Here is a 16,348-nt window from a genome sequence, read left to right on the forward strand (position 1 = left end):
CTTACTCCCGTGTGCTCACATGAAACCCGAGCTGCCATCTAATATCGCCAAAAGATTGTTCAAAATTGCTGAAAACATTAAACTCATATTGAGAAATGAGTTTCCTCTGGGTTTATAATGGATTAACAATCTACCCTATCTAATGTGTGTGAATTGTATTTTCTGTACATCCTTGTGTGGATGCGATCAAGTGTATGCCTGTGCGTGTGTGTGTGTGTGTGTTCGTGTGCGCAAGGGAGAGTGATAGAGTGTGAGTATTGGCTTGGGGGTATAGTGTTATCGAGAGGCCATCTGTCTCCAGCTGGACCATTAGCTCTTCAGCTGTTCAGAATGTGCCACAGATCAGTCAGTCAGACAGGTATAAACACACACACACACATACACACACTCACACACACACTGGGTCTCGCAGCGATGACTGTAGCTGACAAATCGAGGTTGACATTAGAGGTCAAAGGGGGATCAGCAGCCTCATATTCACTGATACAGCACAACATAATGTTACTACTGCATCTGAGCTGGCAAATGTAAACAAGATAAACATCCAAAATGCTCCCCGCTGCCAGGATTCAATATCTAGCTTACAGAGAGAATCACTCACATACTAACAGAAAATAAGCCGTATACACCGTGAGATCATCCTAACACAGTTGTAGTTTTGTTATCAGGAGAAGTGCCTTGAATAGAAACCGGGGCTGGATGTGACACAGCTCAGGCAATCTGGCATGAACATTCACCACTGAGCATATGGAAGGACCCCGGCTGCTGGCAGGTGGTAGTGATCTTCTGATCCCTCGCCCTGCCAAGCCCAGCCATGCTAGACAGCCCGTCCACCGCCAAACTAGACCAGACCAGACCAGACCAGTTAGCGCTCCCAGCCCTCAGACTCGTCTCTGCTATTCCAGCCACAACATTCAGAGCTTTGTCCACCTGAGGTAAGCCCGAGCTGCTCTGTGCCAGGCAGCTCTGCAGGGAAACAAGCGCATGCTGAGGGACATGGTCATAGACATGAGGGGAGAGACCAGTTGGCGCCTGTGGCCCTATCTATTAGTGTGTCAGATGCCACACATGCACACACACGCATGCTTTTTTTTCCTCTGTTATCGTCCACTGACAGTCGCATTAAAAACCACAGAGATTCTAGAATCATTCTCTAACGGCGACAATCCTTCTCTGATTTTGGTAAGAATTAAATTAATATCTCCTTTTCCATAGGCCCATGGGAATAGAATGGCTTAAATATGAGTTACAATGCAAATGAAAACAGCTGACATGAGTTTTTTTCCTCCATTAAATGGCTTTTTGAAAATCATTTACTTTTCCACCCCTCCCTCTCCAGCTATTCTCCGACCCTGTTCGGCTCGCTATCTCCCTCCCATTCCAACTTCCTGCTCCTTATCCCTGTTATGAGGAGGCTTTTACATTGGTAAAATGCAGAGCTAGCCGTTCTGCAGCTCAGCCACCCGGGGCGTTCGCTCATCCAGCTGGTAGGCCAGCCACGGAAATCGCTTGCTCCATCCTCACTATATGACATTTTGTGAATGGCGGTGGGGAGGATCAATCCAGCCCGTACAGGATGTTCATAATAAGTGGTGAGTAACTGCAGTATGATTCATGGACATCCTCCTCAAAGCTGCCCTATTCCTGCTCAATGGAGCCGTTTTCATCCTTTGCTGTCATTCTGTCTCTCTATCTCTCTTTTTCTCTCTCTCTGTCTCTCTCTCTCTCTTTCTCTCTCTCTCCATCCCCCCCTCCCTCTCTCCCTCTCTCCTCCTCTCAGCGCCACTCTGAAGGAACAGGCACCAGGGATAATCTGTGTGATTCTCACAGCAGGAACCGGTCAGTCCCAACTGAGCCTGACCAGAGCTGAAACACTAAGATAAACCCCATCTGAAGATCAGTGGTGCTTGGTTGAGGTAAGCTATAGGGGGCAGTAGGTAGTGGCTGAATAAATCTTGGGAAATGCACAACATCAGCGAAGCTGATAGTCCAGTAAAAGGAACAGACTGTACTGCAGATATACTTGGACTGATTTGAATTACGCTTCATATCAAGAGCTTACGTCACTGGAATGTGAATATAATGCTACAACAGCTTGCAGATAAAACTCAAAATGAACGCTTAAATATAGAGAAATATTCTAAATAAGCGATCCCCAGCAAACACACCTCTTTTGTCTGTTAGTGAGAGAATTGATGGCTGCACCTTTCAACATTTGCAGGTTTTTAGGGGTGAAGATAGACGCTACGATTCCGGTTTGTGGAGGCATCAGTGGAAAGGATTAACAATAGCTCAAAAAGATTTATTTAATGTTTCCTTTCCGCTTCTCATTTAAAAACGAAGGGGTGTATTTCCCGCTCGCCATATCTTTTCAAAGAGCTTAAAACTGTGGCTGAAAAGCTAATTCAAGCAGCCAAGTTCAGTGGTTTGTGGTAATACTAATTGACTTTTCAAAGTTTTTTTAAGTATTGTGAGGGAAACTGTGGTTATTACAGTTTCACTTATTAAAACTAATGTTTGAACATTTTTTGCAGAAATTATGGTTTATTCTCTTTGGTTCTTCATCCCAACTTTCCTTAACTTTTCAAAAAACAAAAGGCGGAGATAAGAAAAATGTAAATGTCTGACAAAATCTGTACAAAACGTTTATGGGTAGTGTGAAAAATAAAGGCGGATGGTCATTACCTGTGTCCTCCACTACATCTGCATTTTCTGGTTCTGAAGTCTTCACAATCAATGTGAGACTGCTGTCTGTTAACACATCCATCAATACGGCTCGACGCTGCACCACCCACGCATCATTTCGACTGTCCCACCTGTTGAAACGACACAGAGAGAAACAGAAGAAGACATGAGCACAGGAGGGAATCATTACAGGGTGACTGCCATGTGCCTGCAGCGGAATAACATTAAGGGCAGAGCTTTAGATTTCATTACAACAAAGTCTGACACTTAACACAGACAAAAACAAAGTTGCAGTAATTGAAGAAAACGCTCCAAACATGACAGAGACATCAAAGAGGTCCTTGGGGCACCAAACAATCACTCACTTCTTCTCCATATCGCAGATTCAAGTCTAAGATTAATTTAAACTTTGCCAGCCAAGGAAGTACACACGGCATCACAGCTGAGATCGCTATGGCAACTGTATGTCATACTATCCTATTTTAAGCTTCATTTAACATTTATAGCAGAGTTGTTAACCTATGCGAACCTTACATAGGCGTCTCTGAGCATATTTGTTTATTGTAATTAGCTGACTCCCTCCCTCCCGTGTGCTTCAGCGGCAAGAAAAACCCACCCGGCTCAGAGAGGGGAGATTAAAGAGATGTGACTGAGGCGGTGACAGCAAACTGTGAACGCCGACAATACTTCTTATTGTAGCAAGTGATGGTGAAAGTGAGGGTGGGGGACGATGGAGTGTGTGTGTATGTGTGTGTGTGGGTACACGGGTTACAATGTAATACAAAACAATGTGTTAAATGTGCGGAGAGATGAGAGGTGGAGGTTTGTCAGCCTCTTCAAATCGAGTCGCGTGACATAAAAAAAAGGAAAACGTGTGTTAAATCCGTTGAGACCGTGCAGGAATAACCGGGATATGAGAGACTCTGGTCCAGCAGATGATGTTATGGTCTCCTGTCTGTTTATTTTGTTTTCTCTCTCTCTCTCCTCCTGCAGTTCTTCTCTGGAGAAGAGGTGCTGCAGGATGACAAATGAGCCAAGGGAGGGGATCTAATAACATGATCTCCTTGTGGTGTGAAAGGGGTGACTGGGAGATTAAGACAGACGGCAGGCAATAAGACAAAGGTAGAGTGCCACTGACTACAACAAACTGCCATCTCTTTCATCCTATTTCTTCTAAATGTCGTTAGCTGCTCACTGACCTGAGTGGGAGCGCTACCTGAAGGGAACCCCTGCTTTAGCGTACAGTTGCATACACATCAGCTCAGTGGGTAATTACCTCATGAGCCATCTCATCTACTCATGTGTGCAGCAGGTACAGGGACCCTGTAGGTAGGCTCAGCCAGAATCTGTTCTTCTCCTCAAAGGAGTGGGGCTATTACACGTAAAGCCCGAGCTTAAGTGCACATTTACAGAACTATGTAATGGTTTTGAGGTCATCTTGTATCAATTCGGCTCACTGAGAAACTGAAAATCTACGCCAGGCAATAAACACATCTACTTCAACAAAAGCATGAAATGGAATTGGTTATTCCCTGCACACAGGCAGGAACAGATGAGGTAAAAGCGTCCTTATCCACCTCATCAATACGGCAATCCAGAGGAAAATTGTGAAGTCACGGCAGCGCCCCATTAAAAATAGGCTGCAGTCACTGAGCAGCATGTGTCCACAGCGTGGCTGTGACACAACACACAGCCTGGACGCTGGTCAAGCCACAGAGGTGCTGCTGGATCAGCAGCGCTGTGACTGTGAGCTGCCCGTAGGTGAATAGCGAGGTCTGCATACAGCGTGCGTGCCTGTGTTTATGCTCAATTGCACGTGTGTTAGATGAAGCCCCAAGGCTGCCGATCCACAGCAACAACATCCACTTGCAGGAGCTGCACACAGAATCGAGAGAGAGAGAGAGAGAGAGAGAGAGAGAGAGAGAGAGAGAGAGAGAGAGAGAGAGAGAGAGAGAGAGAGAGAATGCAACCTCGGCATTGAGCAGCACTCCCAACACCCCTCCTACCAGCCAGCTCAGAGCTCAGTGCTTTAAAAACGTGTTTATTTTCCACATTATTCATGATTCTCCTGTTTCTCTTGTATCCCCCCCCCCCCCTCCTGTTACCTCCACTGCTCTGTCAACACGTGACAAGAGGCCATTTCAATAATGAAGATGGACTAACTGCAATAGAAAGTGCACATAAATTGGAGCTACAGCCAACAAGCATGTCCAATTTGCCAAGCGGTTAAGCCTGATGTCTGGGTGCAGATTTAAGAGAGCGCCGTGGCCGCCGTCAACAGGTTTGCGCCGACCTGATTCATCCATCCACATCATTAATACTTCACAGAGGGCACCACCATTTAACTCTGCCGCAAGAAACCGCTCTTTAAACACCACACATTAGGGCACATAATCACTGCACTCATTTCTAGAGCATTCAGCAGGTGTAGGAAAATGGCTCGTACTTCTGACCCCTCCATTGTTCTTGCCAGTGGGCTGGGGTCCTTTGTAGAATGAGAAACAGAAATAGAGACAAAGAAGAGAAGGTGGAAAAAGCCAAACAGAATGATTACGATTTGATTTATCCTTTTAAGCCCTCCTCCACACACCATGTGTTAATGTGCAAGCTGGATAACAAGATAAGAACATGTTTACTTGTTCTATATGGAACTTATCAGCGCCCCAATCTAATTCCTGCAAGCCCCTTCCCTGGACCCCGTTTCACCGCATTTCTCCTCGATTCAATTGCATTTCTCTGCAACGAAGCGTCGACAAGAGGAATAGCTGCAGAGGGATTGTGTATAATTGCCAAAAATACGAGGGAAGGTCCCACATCGGCAGTATGTGTTGGTACAAAGGGCCCATTGTGTCAACTGAAGGGGAGAGTCAGGGGCCAAGGAATGGATCCCCAACAGAGGACCTCTCAAAGAGGGCACAGCGCCACAGGGAACAGTGATCCAAACAGACAGCGCTGAAATGGCGACTCCTCCTTTCAGCACAGGTATACTGTTTCAGAGCAGGTTCATTGGCTGGCTGCAGACAGGCTGAGTAACCTCGCTCACACGCAACTCACGGTAATACTCTTGAGCCTTTGAGTTCACAGCAGTACGTGGCAGGAGTGCAGAGAAGCAATGCAGACACAGGTGCACGATAATGCAGAAAACATTAATTAGAAAATATAGCTCGTATCTGTTCCATTCGCCGATGCATATTAACAGCACAAACATCGCTCTCACCCTGAAGCCAGGATTTCTAAATCTGAGACAAAACAGGAAAAAAAAATACACAAAATGAGGATCAGAATTTTGACCTCTGCATTTGACCTGCCAAAATACTGTTAAGAAGAATCATCAAACCAGTCCCTTCTTATTCCTGTCTTTCTGTATCGCAAACATGTGCAATACCCACTTTAACGGTCAACAGACCTGCTCACAGCAGATCGGCTCGAGCTCTCCTCCTCCGAGCGCTTTGACACACCGAGAAGGTCTCACAGAGGCTGGATAACAGACAAAACTCTTTGCATCACCTCACGTTGCTTTTAATCCTCTCATAAATTTAACATGCATGCACGGCAACGACTGGAGCTCATTACCTCCTGACCAACAACCTGCACACATGCTATGGTGCAGGGAGCGTTCTGCTGAGATCCTCAGCAAAATACAAATTTTGTGGTATTTGTCTTAAAACAGAAAGTTAAGTTCTCCTGACACGAGAGCTTGAACCTACACTGCATTGCTTGCTGACTGGTTCTCAACAGGTTGGCTCAAAGTACCTGTGAACACTCCAACGATCCGATGGAAGCGATATTGTTTCATAAAAGTTACGCGTGCAGATGGTGACGTCTTGATGATGATCACTCTACACACGGTGAAACCATGAAAACACTGGTTTTCCATGAAGTCTCCAGATGTTGGTGAAGTAAACAGTCATCTTCTCAACACTTCTGGCAATCGCAGGGAAGGCAAAGAGCTCTCTGGGTTCTTCAGTGATCTCTGGGGATGGGAGGGGTCCCTGAGGGTGTCCTGCACCCCATGTTGGAAGCCACTTTTATAGCACAGTGACAGACATACTAACCAAATAAATGCATATTTCGCATGATCTCTGACTACCAGATACGGCAAAAAAAGAGTCCTCCTCGCTTCCACTTTCACCCTGCACCTAGCCTCAGAAGAGATAAAATCATTTAATTGCCTTCTATGATTCCCAGATCATACTGGGCAGTAATTGTGTTGTTGATGGGATGGCCAAATGACTCATGCACCAACTCTTTTGTCTTATATCAACAATATTTTTTGGCTTCATGGGGGCTGTAAAACAAGACTTCAACTTTTAAGAACAATAGCATTAGAAATCAGCACAGATCAGTCTTTAGAATTCCTTTTTATATGAAAATAAGTACTGCCGTTGCTTCATACAATTGATTATTTCAGAAATTACAACAAGGAGAAAAGGTATCAGTAACACCCGACTGAAACTGCTAACATGCTGTGTGACAGTCGAAATGATTTCTGATATGTTTATGTTTCCGTCACTTCCCCAGAAAGCTCAGATTATTCAACTCTGTAAGAAAGATCGCTTGTTTGGGCAGATGTGTGCCACAGCTGAAAACAAACCTCAATGATTTTGTCTCTGTCACATGAGGAGCGAGCCTGAAAAAAAATCATTTCTTATCGGTATATCTTAATTCAATAGTGTCTCCCACATGTGCCACCAGTACGATGCACCTTCACTGTCGGCTGTTTGGCGATGCTTTTGATCCAACACCTCCACATGAAAATCCCTGACATGGCCACGGCGATGGCACGGATGCGTCCTCCGCCGGAGATTATCATAGTCAATCACAAGTTGCCGATGAGCCTGGAAGGCCTCCGATAGGCAAAGATTTACAATGAATCAGGATTATGGAGCTGGATCTTTATCAGTGAAGCACAACTTGCAGAGACAGATCTGAACGATTGTCGCTTACTGCTTCCTCTAAAACTTCAACCTGCATCAGCATGAGCGTACAAGTCGCACATAAATATATGTCAGAATGCAGCTTTTTCTTAAGAAACCACTCAAGAAATAATGTTCAGATCCTAATGTGCTCTTTCAAGTGCTGAGATATTATATTGAAGTGACAGGATTTAACCCGAGCTCAGCATGCAGCTTCAGAGGCGAGGGCAATGCAACTGAGGCCGTTTTTCATTCTAAGATTTATCTAAAGGACCATTTCACAACATTATTGCACAATTGTTTTACAAAAGTCAAGTCCTTTTCCATCAATACTGTCATTCACTATTGGAAATTTAATTTTGTTTTGAACGTCAGTTCTGCGCAGTGTTTGGGTCAGACCTAGCAACATATGACTGAATATGGTGGAAAAAAAAATGCAGCTTTAATAAGAATTTTCAGTGAAGCCTCTTTAACTGTGCGCTGTTGCCACGACTGCATTTTCAAGCGAAGTGATATTAACACACTGGAGCGTTTGTATTAAACACCATTAAATTTTCCAAGGTTATTTTTTCAGATGTTACTGTCATAAATCCTAGAATTATGGATTATCAGCTATGAATTAAATACCATTATAAAAACCCAATTTCCCTCGTAAAATTATTCAATCACTTGTGATTACTCAATCTCGTCTTTCAAATGCAGCGCATTAGAAGAGCGTTTCCTTTAATGTGCTGCAATGCAATCCCTTGGCGATATTTTAGATCAAGCCTTCATGAGAAACACACACACACACACACACACACACACACACACACACACACACACACACACACACACACACACACACACATAGTCCAACACACTTCAATGTTATGCTGAATAATAGATATAATGCACTGCTAGATAGAGTGAATTCAACAGTGTATAAGCGAACACATATACTGTCTGATTTTATGTATTCACTTATAACCGTTTCTTTGTTATGTTGTTGCACAACCTGAGCTTTTTCAACAGCAAGGAGAAGAGGACAGGAAGAGATAACAAAAATGAGAAAAACAAGTGGAAGGTCAAGTGAAAGAGGAGAGAGTCAGTCGACTGCAATGCATCATGCCTCCAGAGACTGCTGATGCTGCTCCATGCGTTTACAATCCGGCTCCATTCATACATGTACACATGGTCAGTCAAAACAAGGCCAGCGTTTTTGTTTCTTTTCTTTTCTTTTTTTTTTTAAATCAAATGGGGCCATGCTAGTGACTGGCAGAAAGAAGACTGGCAATAAGGCAGGCAGTAGGCGAGGTGTTAAAAGTTGATTAGGTTGTTAAAGGTCACATAGTCAGGCCTCATCAGCTGTCCCAGTGGAGTGCAAGAAGCAGCTCAGGGCCTCAGCACTGCTGCTAATGAGACAGAAGCAATGGCATCCTCACTAACATATGGCTATATTCTGCTCCTATCTACAGCAATCTTCTTATGGAGAATGAGAATACACGCCAGTACCCAGTTAATGTGATGACATTAGCAAAAAGCATCTCGACTAGCCCGGGGGATGTTAAAACAAGCAATGGCACATAGCGGCAAGGAAGACGGTTTTACGCATGTAAAGCTAAATTATTTGATCACAGAGAGAGAGGAAAAACACTGTATGTTGGAACACAGACACAGAAACACGCATATATATATATATATATATATATATAATCGCTGATACATACACTGTGTGTTGCAGCACAGACACACACGAGCATAAACACAGATGGGTTAGTACATCATAAAGTTTCACATTACGGATTCATTTGCTCATTTGAGCAAATCTGTGTTTGGTCCACCCACTGCTCTTGAAGGGTCAGTCTTATGAAACGATTGCGTATTTAATGAGCCTCTGCATACAAGCAGATCAGTGCAAAACTCTCTCTTACACACACACACACACGCACACACACACACACACACACATTCTCTTACACACTTATTACATACACAGTTCTCCCACTCAGTACAGTTAAAAAGATGCTGATGTATGAGTAACTGCTGATAAATACAGAAGATGCATCCACCCCCCAGAAATGCAGTGCCAAAACTAACAATCATGACCAGCCTTCTCAAACTCCTGACTGATACACACAAAACCGCGCAGTCTCACACACTCACACCGCACGCATCAAATAATCTTTAGTGCAACAGCAAGGAAAGGTCTGTCATCACTGATGCAATTATCATATATCCAACAGGTGCATTTATTACAGCCACGCTTCATTTGCTTTCCTGAATCTAAATGAGGCCGGGGGTACTGGGGGCCATTACACCACAGTGATCAGTGCTAATACAGTGACATAATGGCCTGCAGGTTTACATGCCTGTAACGGCACTCCGTCAATGCCTGCTTCTGCCACAACAACTCCTGTCAGACACATTATGGGTTGAAGTGATCGATATTTTTTATTACCGCCACTTTGTTCACCCGCTCACATAAGCCGTAGAATAATAAACATTCATGCAGTTGTCAGGGCCACTGGCTTTGTTTTTTTTTGCCAAAGGCAAATCTGTGTGTGTACTCTCTGTTATTTTCTTTACAACGAACGGCCTGTGTTTCCAGTTATGTGTCAGACATGTACAGTATGTCTGACTGCGCTGGAGTGTGGGTGCTCGCATTCATTATGGCATGAATACTGCATGCGCAAGTACGCCTGCTTCGCACATCTACTCATGTAAGAACTTAAAGTTAGAGTCCTTCATAATGAGAAGCCCTTAAAGGTGAGGCCGGATCAATTGGAAAGGGCATCAGAAGAGGTGATGATGGTCGCTATGGTGCTGGCCTCCTCAGTAGGAAATCACAGCTGAAAAAAGAAAAAAAAAAAGCACTGGTAGCAACACAGAAATATACTGTACCAATTTTAATTCAGTCTCTGCAAGAACAGACTTGCCCACAGTGGAAATGGTGGAAAAAAGCAAAATCACACTCAATATCAGTGTTGGCTACAACTGCCAGGAATGGCTAATCAATAGAGCGCTGCACCTATGGGAGACATGTTCCATTAAGTCTGTGGGTCAATGTGTTTGCCAGCAGATAGCACTGCTTTATTTTCCCTGACGCTTGTCCCCATCCCCATATACCCCACATGCTTGATTAGCCGCCCTGCTTGCCTCCATTGATGTGTATCAGCGATCACCCCGGGAGTCCTATCAGTCAGCGGCTCTCCGACGACTGAGGGTGAACGCATACGACCCATGACCCCTGCCCTCTGACCTGGGATGACCCTCAGTTAATTAGATGTGTGTCTTTACCGAAAGATCAGCTGAACTGTCACAATTACTTTACAAACTGAAACATAAAACTACACGAACTCCAGTGCTACAGCGTGAATGTGAGTGAAAAGATGGAACGCCACAAGACGTTTTTATTGGCAAATTGAAAAAGTGGGTTTGAAAGTGGCCATTTCTCCTCTGGGGGATGTGTTTCTTATCTTGTTTTTTTTTTTTTTTTTTCTTTTTTCTCCGTTGACACTAACATGTTTTGTCGGCATATACATGCCATCGCTACACAGACTGACAAACAGAATGTGAGAATGAGCACGTAACACAAGAGCTAGTAATTAATGAAATGACCTCTGAACGCCGTACCTACAGCAACCCCCTCTCGTCGCAGCCGCGCAGACACGCACACACATAGGACGGCTGTCTGTAGCCGCTGGAACCTGCCAATTATTCTGTACTTTACTGGACCCTTGCTGCATCGGAGGTGTGATTGGAATAACAACCATCCTCCGAACCACGCGATTCTCCATTCCCTGTAGGGCAGCGCTGAACCAGCAGGGGAAGAGGGAAGGGAGCGTGACGAGATGGTAGCAATGATGAGGAAGAGGATGCACACGAGGCGGAAGAGGAAGAGAAGAGGGAGCAAAAAAAAAAAAAAAAAGCTAAGGATTACTTGATGAAGGAGAGAAGGGGAGGAGAGGGGAAGAAGTCAAAGCCGGGGCTCCCTGGCAACATGCAGAGGCAGAGGCAGTGTGAGAGTGAGTGCTGCCTGAGTGACACTCACTCTCATATCCCCCCTCTGGGGAAATAACCCCTTTAATCCAGCATGCTCTTTCAGATAGACAAGATCCCCCTTCTTCTCCCAGCAAGGATATGAAACGCTCCCCCCTTGTGATTCAAATACCAAGGATGAGGGCTGGAAATCGAATAGACAACAATGTGACGTGGCGCTGCTAGAGAAAGACATCAATGTCTCGGTCCCCTCCTCTCCGGCGGCTGACTCGCTGCCATGGAAGAAAGCACAAAGTCATTGGCTACCGGCGGAGGAAGTGGCCCGCCATTGGCTGGTTTGTTGGGAGGTGGCAAAACATTGGTGGTGAGAGGCACAATAAGTGAGAATCAGGTGCCTTTAGGTGTCTCCTCGGAGAAACATTTCTTGTTTAATGGGGAAGCGTTTGCACTTTTATGTTAGAATACGTTGTGCATATATTTTCTTATGTTGTCGAAAATAATTGGCCTGAAAAAAAAACACCCACTTTGCTTTAGCTTTCTGAAAATCACATTCTATATCCTTCCTGCTGTTTTTAATGCCGAGTAGCTGTTAGTAATATCCTTTCTCATAAGCTCACACAATATGACAAACATTCAGAGACAGAGTTAATTAACGGTACACGGCTCTAGATGGACCGCAGAATCAATAAAGTCAAGGCAGGCCTGGTCGCAGCAGGCCGAGCGGCAGGACCCGCAAACCACGCAGCCTTTTCAGTGTGAACCGAGGGAGGTCTTTTTCTCTCCATACTGGTAAATCACTCCACAGCCAGGCTGCTTGGTACACAGAGCGAACTGCAGAGCTAGGCCGACACAGTGTGATATTATATTAGCATTACAAAGGCTTTCCCACCATCTGTGACACACTGTGGAAAAAAAAAAAAAAAAAAAAATCACTTTTCTGTTTCCAAGCCCCGAGTGCTGATGTTTCCATAGGTTCAGTGAGGAGGGCTGATGGGAGTGTGGCTGGGAATGACAAAGGAAACACATTTATTACTGCCTGTCTGACACGTGTGATTCACCTCAACCGCAGCACAGGGAGGATACACAACCAGTTCAAATCCACAGCGATTGAAAGCCTTTCAACTTTGGTCCCGGGTTAACAAATATTGGTATTCACGGCCATTACAAAGTGGATCATGTCACCACGCTGCACGTGGCGGTATTTCTACTCTGATTCAAAAACATAGGCTGGGTTTATGATCATTTCCAGAATAGCGTATGATTTATAAAAAAAAAAAAAAAAAAAAAGCCATACAGTGCTATGTTCTCCTCAGTGAGCGCAGATAGACTTCTGTGCTTCACTCAGAGGCCTCGGGGAATGAATAGACTTGGCTCATCCACACAGCTCTCCTTGCTTTCCACTGTAGCCTGTTGTCACTAGCCCCTGGTCGTACGCCAGTCGCCTACTTGGCAGGGAGAGGTGCTGTACAAAGCAACTGGCAGGTCTGGTAAATAATGCTGATGGAGTGTGATAGAGAGAGAAGCATCTCCTTTATCCCACACAGCTACTCTATCTGTTTCAGCAGAGAAAAAGAGAGAGGGGGGACAAATGTGGCCTGCTTTTTTTTTTTTGCAATCTATTTGACTGGAGAAGCAGGAAAAAAAACCCCGACCTACCTAGCTTCCTCTTTGTGTTATCTTTCACTATGTTTGCCAGCTTAAGAAAAACCAATAGCCTTCAGCCAATGGCTTACCAGAATACCCAGCACTGCAGAGCAGACGACCTGCCAACAGCTGGGATTTAGTTGAAACTTCATGCATACAATTACACAGATGAAGGAGGGACAAGTGGACAATAGCAATGCAGCGTTGAGGGGAAACACTCATCCAGGCAATCATGCAAAGCCCTCTACTTAGTCAGTAAAACAGAAAAGAAGGAGAGGGAGCGAGGTAGACGTTATTATCACACACGACGTACTACTGACTTCAGAGTTCAAGCTTCAGCATCAGCAGGGAAACATGATCGCCCTTTAGTGCGACTGCTGCATATTCTTCAACGACGCTGTTAGAATTAGCTGTTTAAATACAAAGGAAACTTTAGGTTCAGCTCTACTGTACATTTGCATGCACGATTGGAGGCTGTGTATATGTCTTTGTTTGTGTTTTTGTACAGGAATTTAACCTGCACCAGAAAGAAACTCATTAATATTGATCACTCCCTAAATTTGCATCCAACCATCAGTTCCTCTTGTTAAAGACATGAAAAAGATTACCAGGGGCAACAGTTAATAGGAACAAGCACTGCTACCTCGACACACTGGGTGGCTTTAGGCAATGGAAACACAAACACTGGGAGTGGAAGGAAAAGAAAATCCTGTGTGTGACAGCTCCTGATCCCACATACAGGCTCTGTACCAACCGGAGTCCATATATTTGAATGAATACTCTGCACCTGTTGGCCCCTGTCATCTGATGTGGATATTAACTGGCAATATTGCTGCATATAAAGAACATATATGGCTCGGTGGCAGAGTATAAAGCCACTCACATCCCTGTGGGAGTGCATGGGGTCAATGAGGTTCCCGGCCTTGTGTAATATCCCTGTCACCCAGCCTCATTCTTAAAACACCTGTAGACGCAACCAGCATCCCCGCTTTCACTAAGCGTAATTCGCATTAGCATATGGCCCAGAATATCCAGTCTGTGGAAGCAGTCAGGAAGACAGCCCGGTGAGAGCGAAGGTAGCGGGGTTAGCTCTCTTGTCAAAACCAATATCCACCTCTTGAAGACTAGACTGGGGAAAGGCAGCCAAAATCATCTGCATAAAGGAGAGGCACTAAAATCACCTCTCATAAAATACGACAGGGGAGCCAGCTCACACTGGTTAAAGCATGATGAAAGGAATGGAATCCAGCACAGCTCCCTGTCTGTGGATAATCAAACAACCCTGGCGCTAAAAGCATGGCATTCAAATTCAATTGTGAAAGCCGCTGCTGTCTGAGAAAAGAAAAAGACGTGAGAGAAAAATACATTCGTTGTTTTGAACTCTGTGGGAGCTTAAAAGATGTGTTTTATAATGCCTCCCATTAGAAATAAACACACAAACCCCTAAAAGCAGAAAAATAGTAGATTTGGTATATGCGGCGCTAACGAAACGCAGGCGTAATTGTGTCAAATGGGGATTGATTGGTAATAGAATGAAAACAATAAAGATTTATTAAAGTGCAGGCGGCGATGTAATCTCATGATATCTTCAAGCCGGAGCATGACAGTAACATCTGATCCCCAAGGAAACAGCAGTACATATTAACCAGGAGGTGATGACAATACATCACATGGCTCGTCCATGCCCAAGATATCCTTGTTGCTACAAGCTGATCACATTGTGCGCATGGACTGACAGAAAAAAAAAAAAAAAAAGAGAGAGAGAGAATACTATCCAAATGCTTTATTCCCTGCAATGTCAATGCTTGTGGAGAAATATATAAAGTAGAAATACATATATACAATAAACGCATGGAGTAAAATAACATCAGTGCACATCAAAGAGCTGCGCACGTTCCCTGACACAACAGCAAGCTTTTACACTTGGACTGCAATGTAGTGGTGCGCCAAAACAGCCGAGGCAACAGAGAGAGCGTATGAATGCCTTATTACAGTGTGTGAAGTGGAGCTGGGAGCAGGGAGGGAGTGGAGAATGTCTCAGTGACAGAGGCAAAGGCTGATGAAAGCCCTGCACAGAGCAGTTGAAAGCGCAGACACATGACACAGCTCATAACTGCTCACCATCCAGGACAGGATTGCATTCATGTAGCTCTATCCTTCATGTATATTTAAACACTCACAGCTCCACTTCGATTTTGCCCGAAAAAAAAAGAAAAAAAAAAGAAAAAAAAAAGAGGTTTTTCCAACTGAAAAATACACATATACGGCAGATACGCAGAGAAATACTGTGAGCCTCATATAAACATCACCGCTGATCCCAAAATGGAGAAAATATTCTCGACGTCATTGCCGTTCTTTGGTTTTAGCAAGTAGAAAAACTGAGCAGGCTGTAGTGGCCCTGACACATTAAGACTGTGTGATCTCACACATGGTGTATCTTCAAGGGCCTCGGTGTGTTTGTGTATGGGTGTCAATGTGAGAAAGTGTGTGGGTGTGTTTGCTTGACTATATCTTTGTGTAAGAGAAAGAGGGAATGACGCGATGATGAGAGCCACGGAGTGAGAGAGCGAGAGAGCGAGAGAGCGAGAGAGAAAGAATATGGACAGGAGGTGCTGAGAGCGAATGAGAGACAGGAGGGAAAAAAAAAAAAAAAACATGGTGGTGATGGCGGCAACAGCAGTAGTGGCGGTGGCGGCGGCGGCGGCGATGGTGGTGGTGGTGGGGGTCTCTGTGAGCCCAGGGGGTAGGTAAGATTACAGATGTACACACAATGTTCTGGAGCACAGGCCAAGGGCTGAATAACAGAGTGTTGCTGTTTCTCCAGAGCTGCTTGCTGCAGCTCACTCTGTGCCTCGTTCTGCTCAATGCCCTGGGCAGCCATTCAGAGACGCTCCCCGAGCAGCAGCATGGATAGACTCTCACATCCCAAATAACAGAGTTCCTACAACAGAATGGCACTGTTGTTGATGAGCCCTTTGAACAAAAAAAAAAAAAAAAAGAGAAAAACATCCAGAGAAGAAAAAGATTCAAGAAAGCACACATTCTTCTCCTCCGCTGTGGTGTTATTTACGTTTATGTTTACTAGAAGGCAGCTATTCCAGGAACCTTTCTACCTGACTTTT

General features: G+C 44.6%; 1 protein-coding gene across 1 annotated transcript in view; it reads right to left on the minus strand.

Annotated features, from left to right (window-relative positions):
* nexmifb (neurite extension and migration factor b) overlaps positions 1-16,348 on the minus strand; it is a 49,858-nt gene that overhangs the window by 7,344 nt on the left and 26,166 nt on the right. The window contains exon 2 of the mRNA XM_030111580.1: positions 2,686-2,816. Within this exon, the coding sequence (XP_029967440.1) occupies positions 2,686-2,767 (82 nt within the window). The 5' untranslated portion in view covers positions 2,768-2,816. The remainder of the gene's footprint in view (positions 1-2,685; positions 2,817-16,348) is intronic.

This window comes from Salarias fasciatus, chromosome 2 (genome assembly GCF_902148845.1).
Source record: "Salarias fasciatus chromosome 2, fSalaFa1.1, whole genome shotgun sequence".
Taxonomy (NCBI): domain Eukaryota; kingdom Metazoa; phylum Chordata; class Actinopteri; order Blenniiformes; family Blenniidae; genus Salarias; species Salarias fasciatus.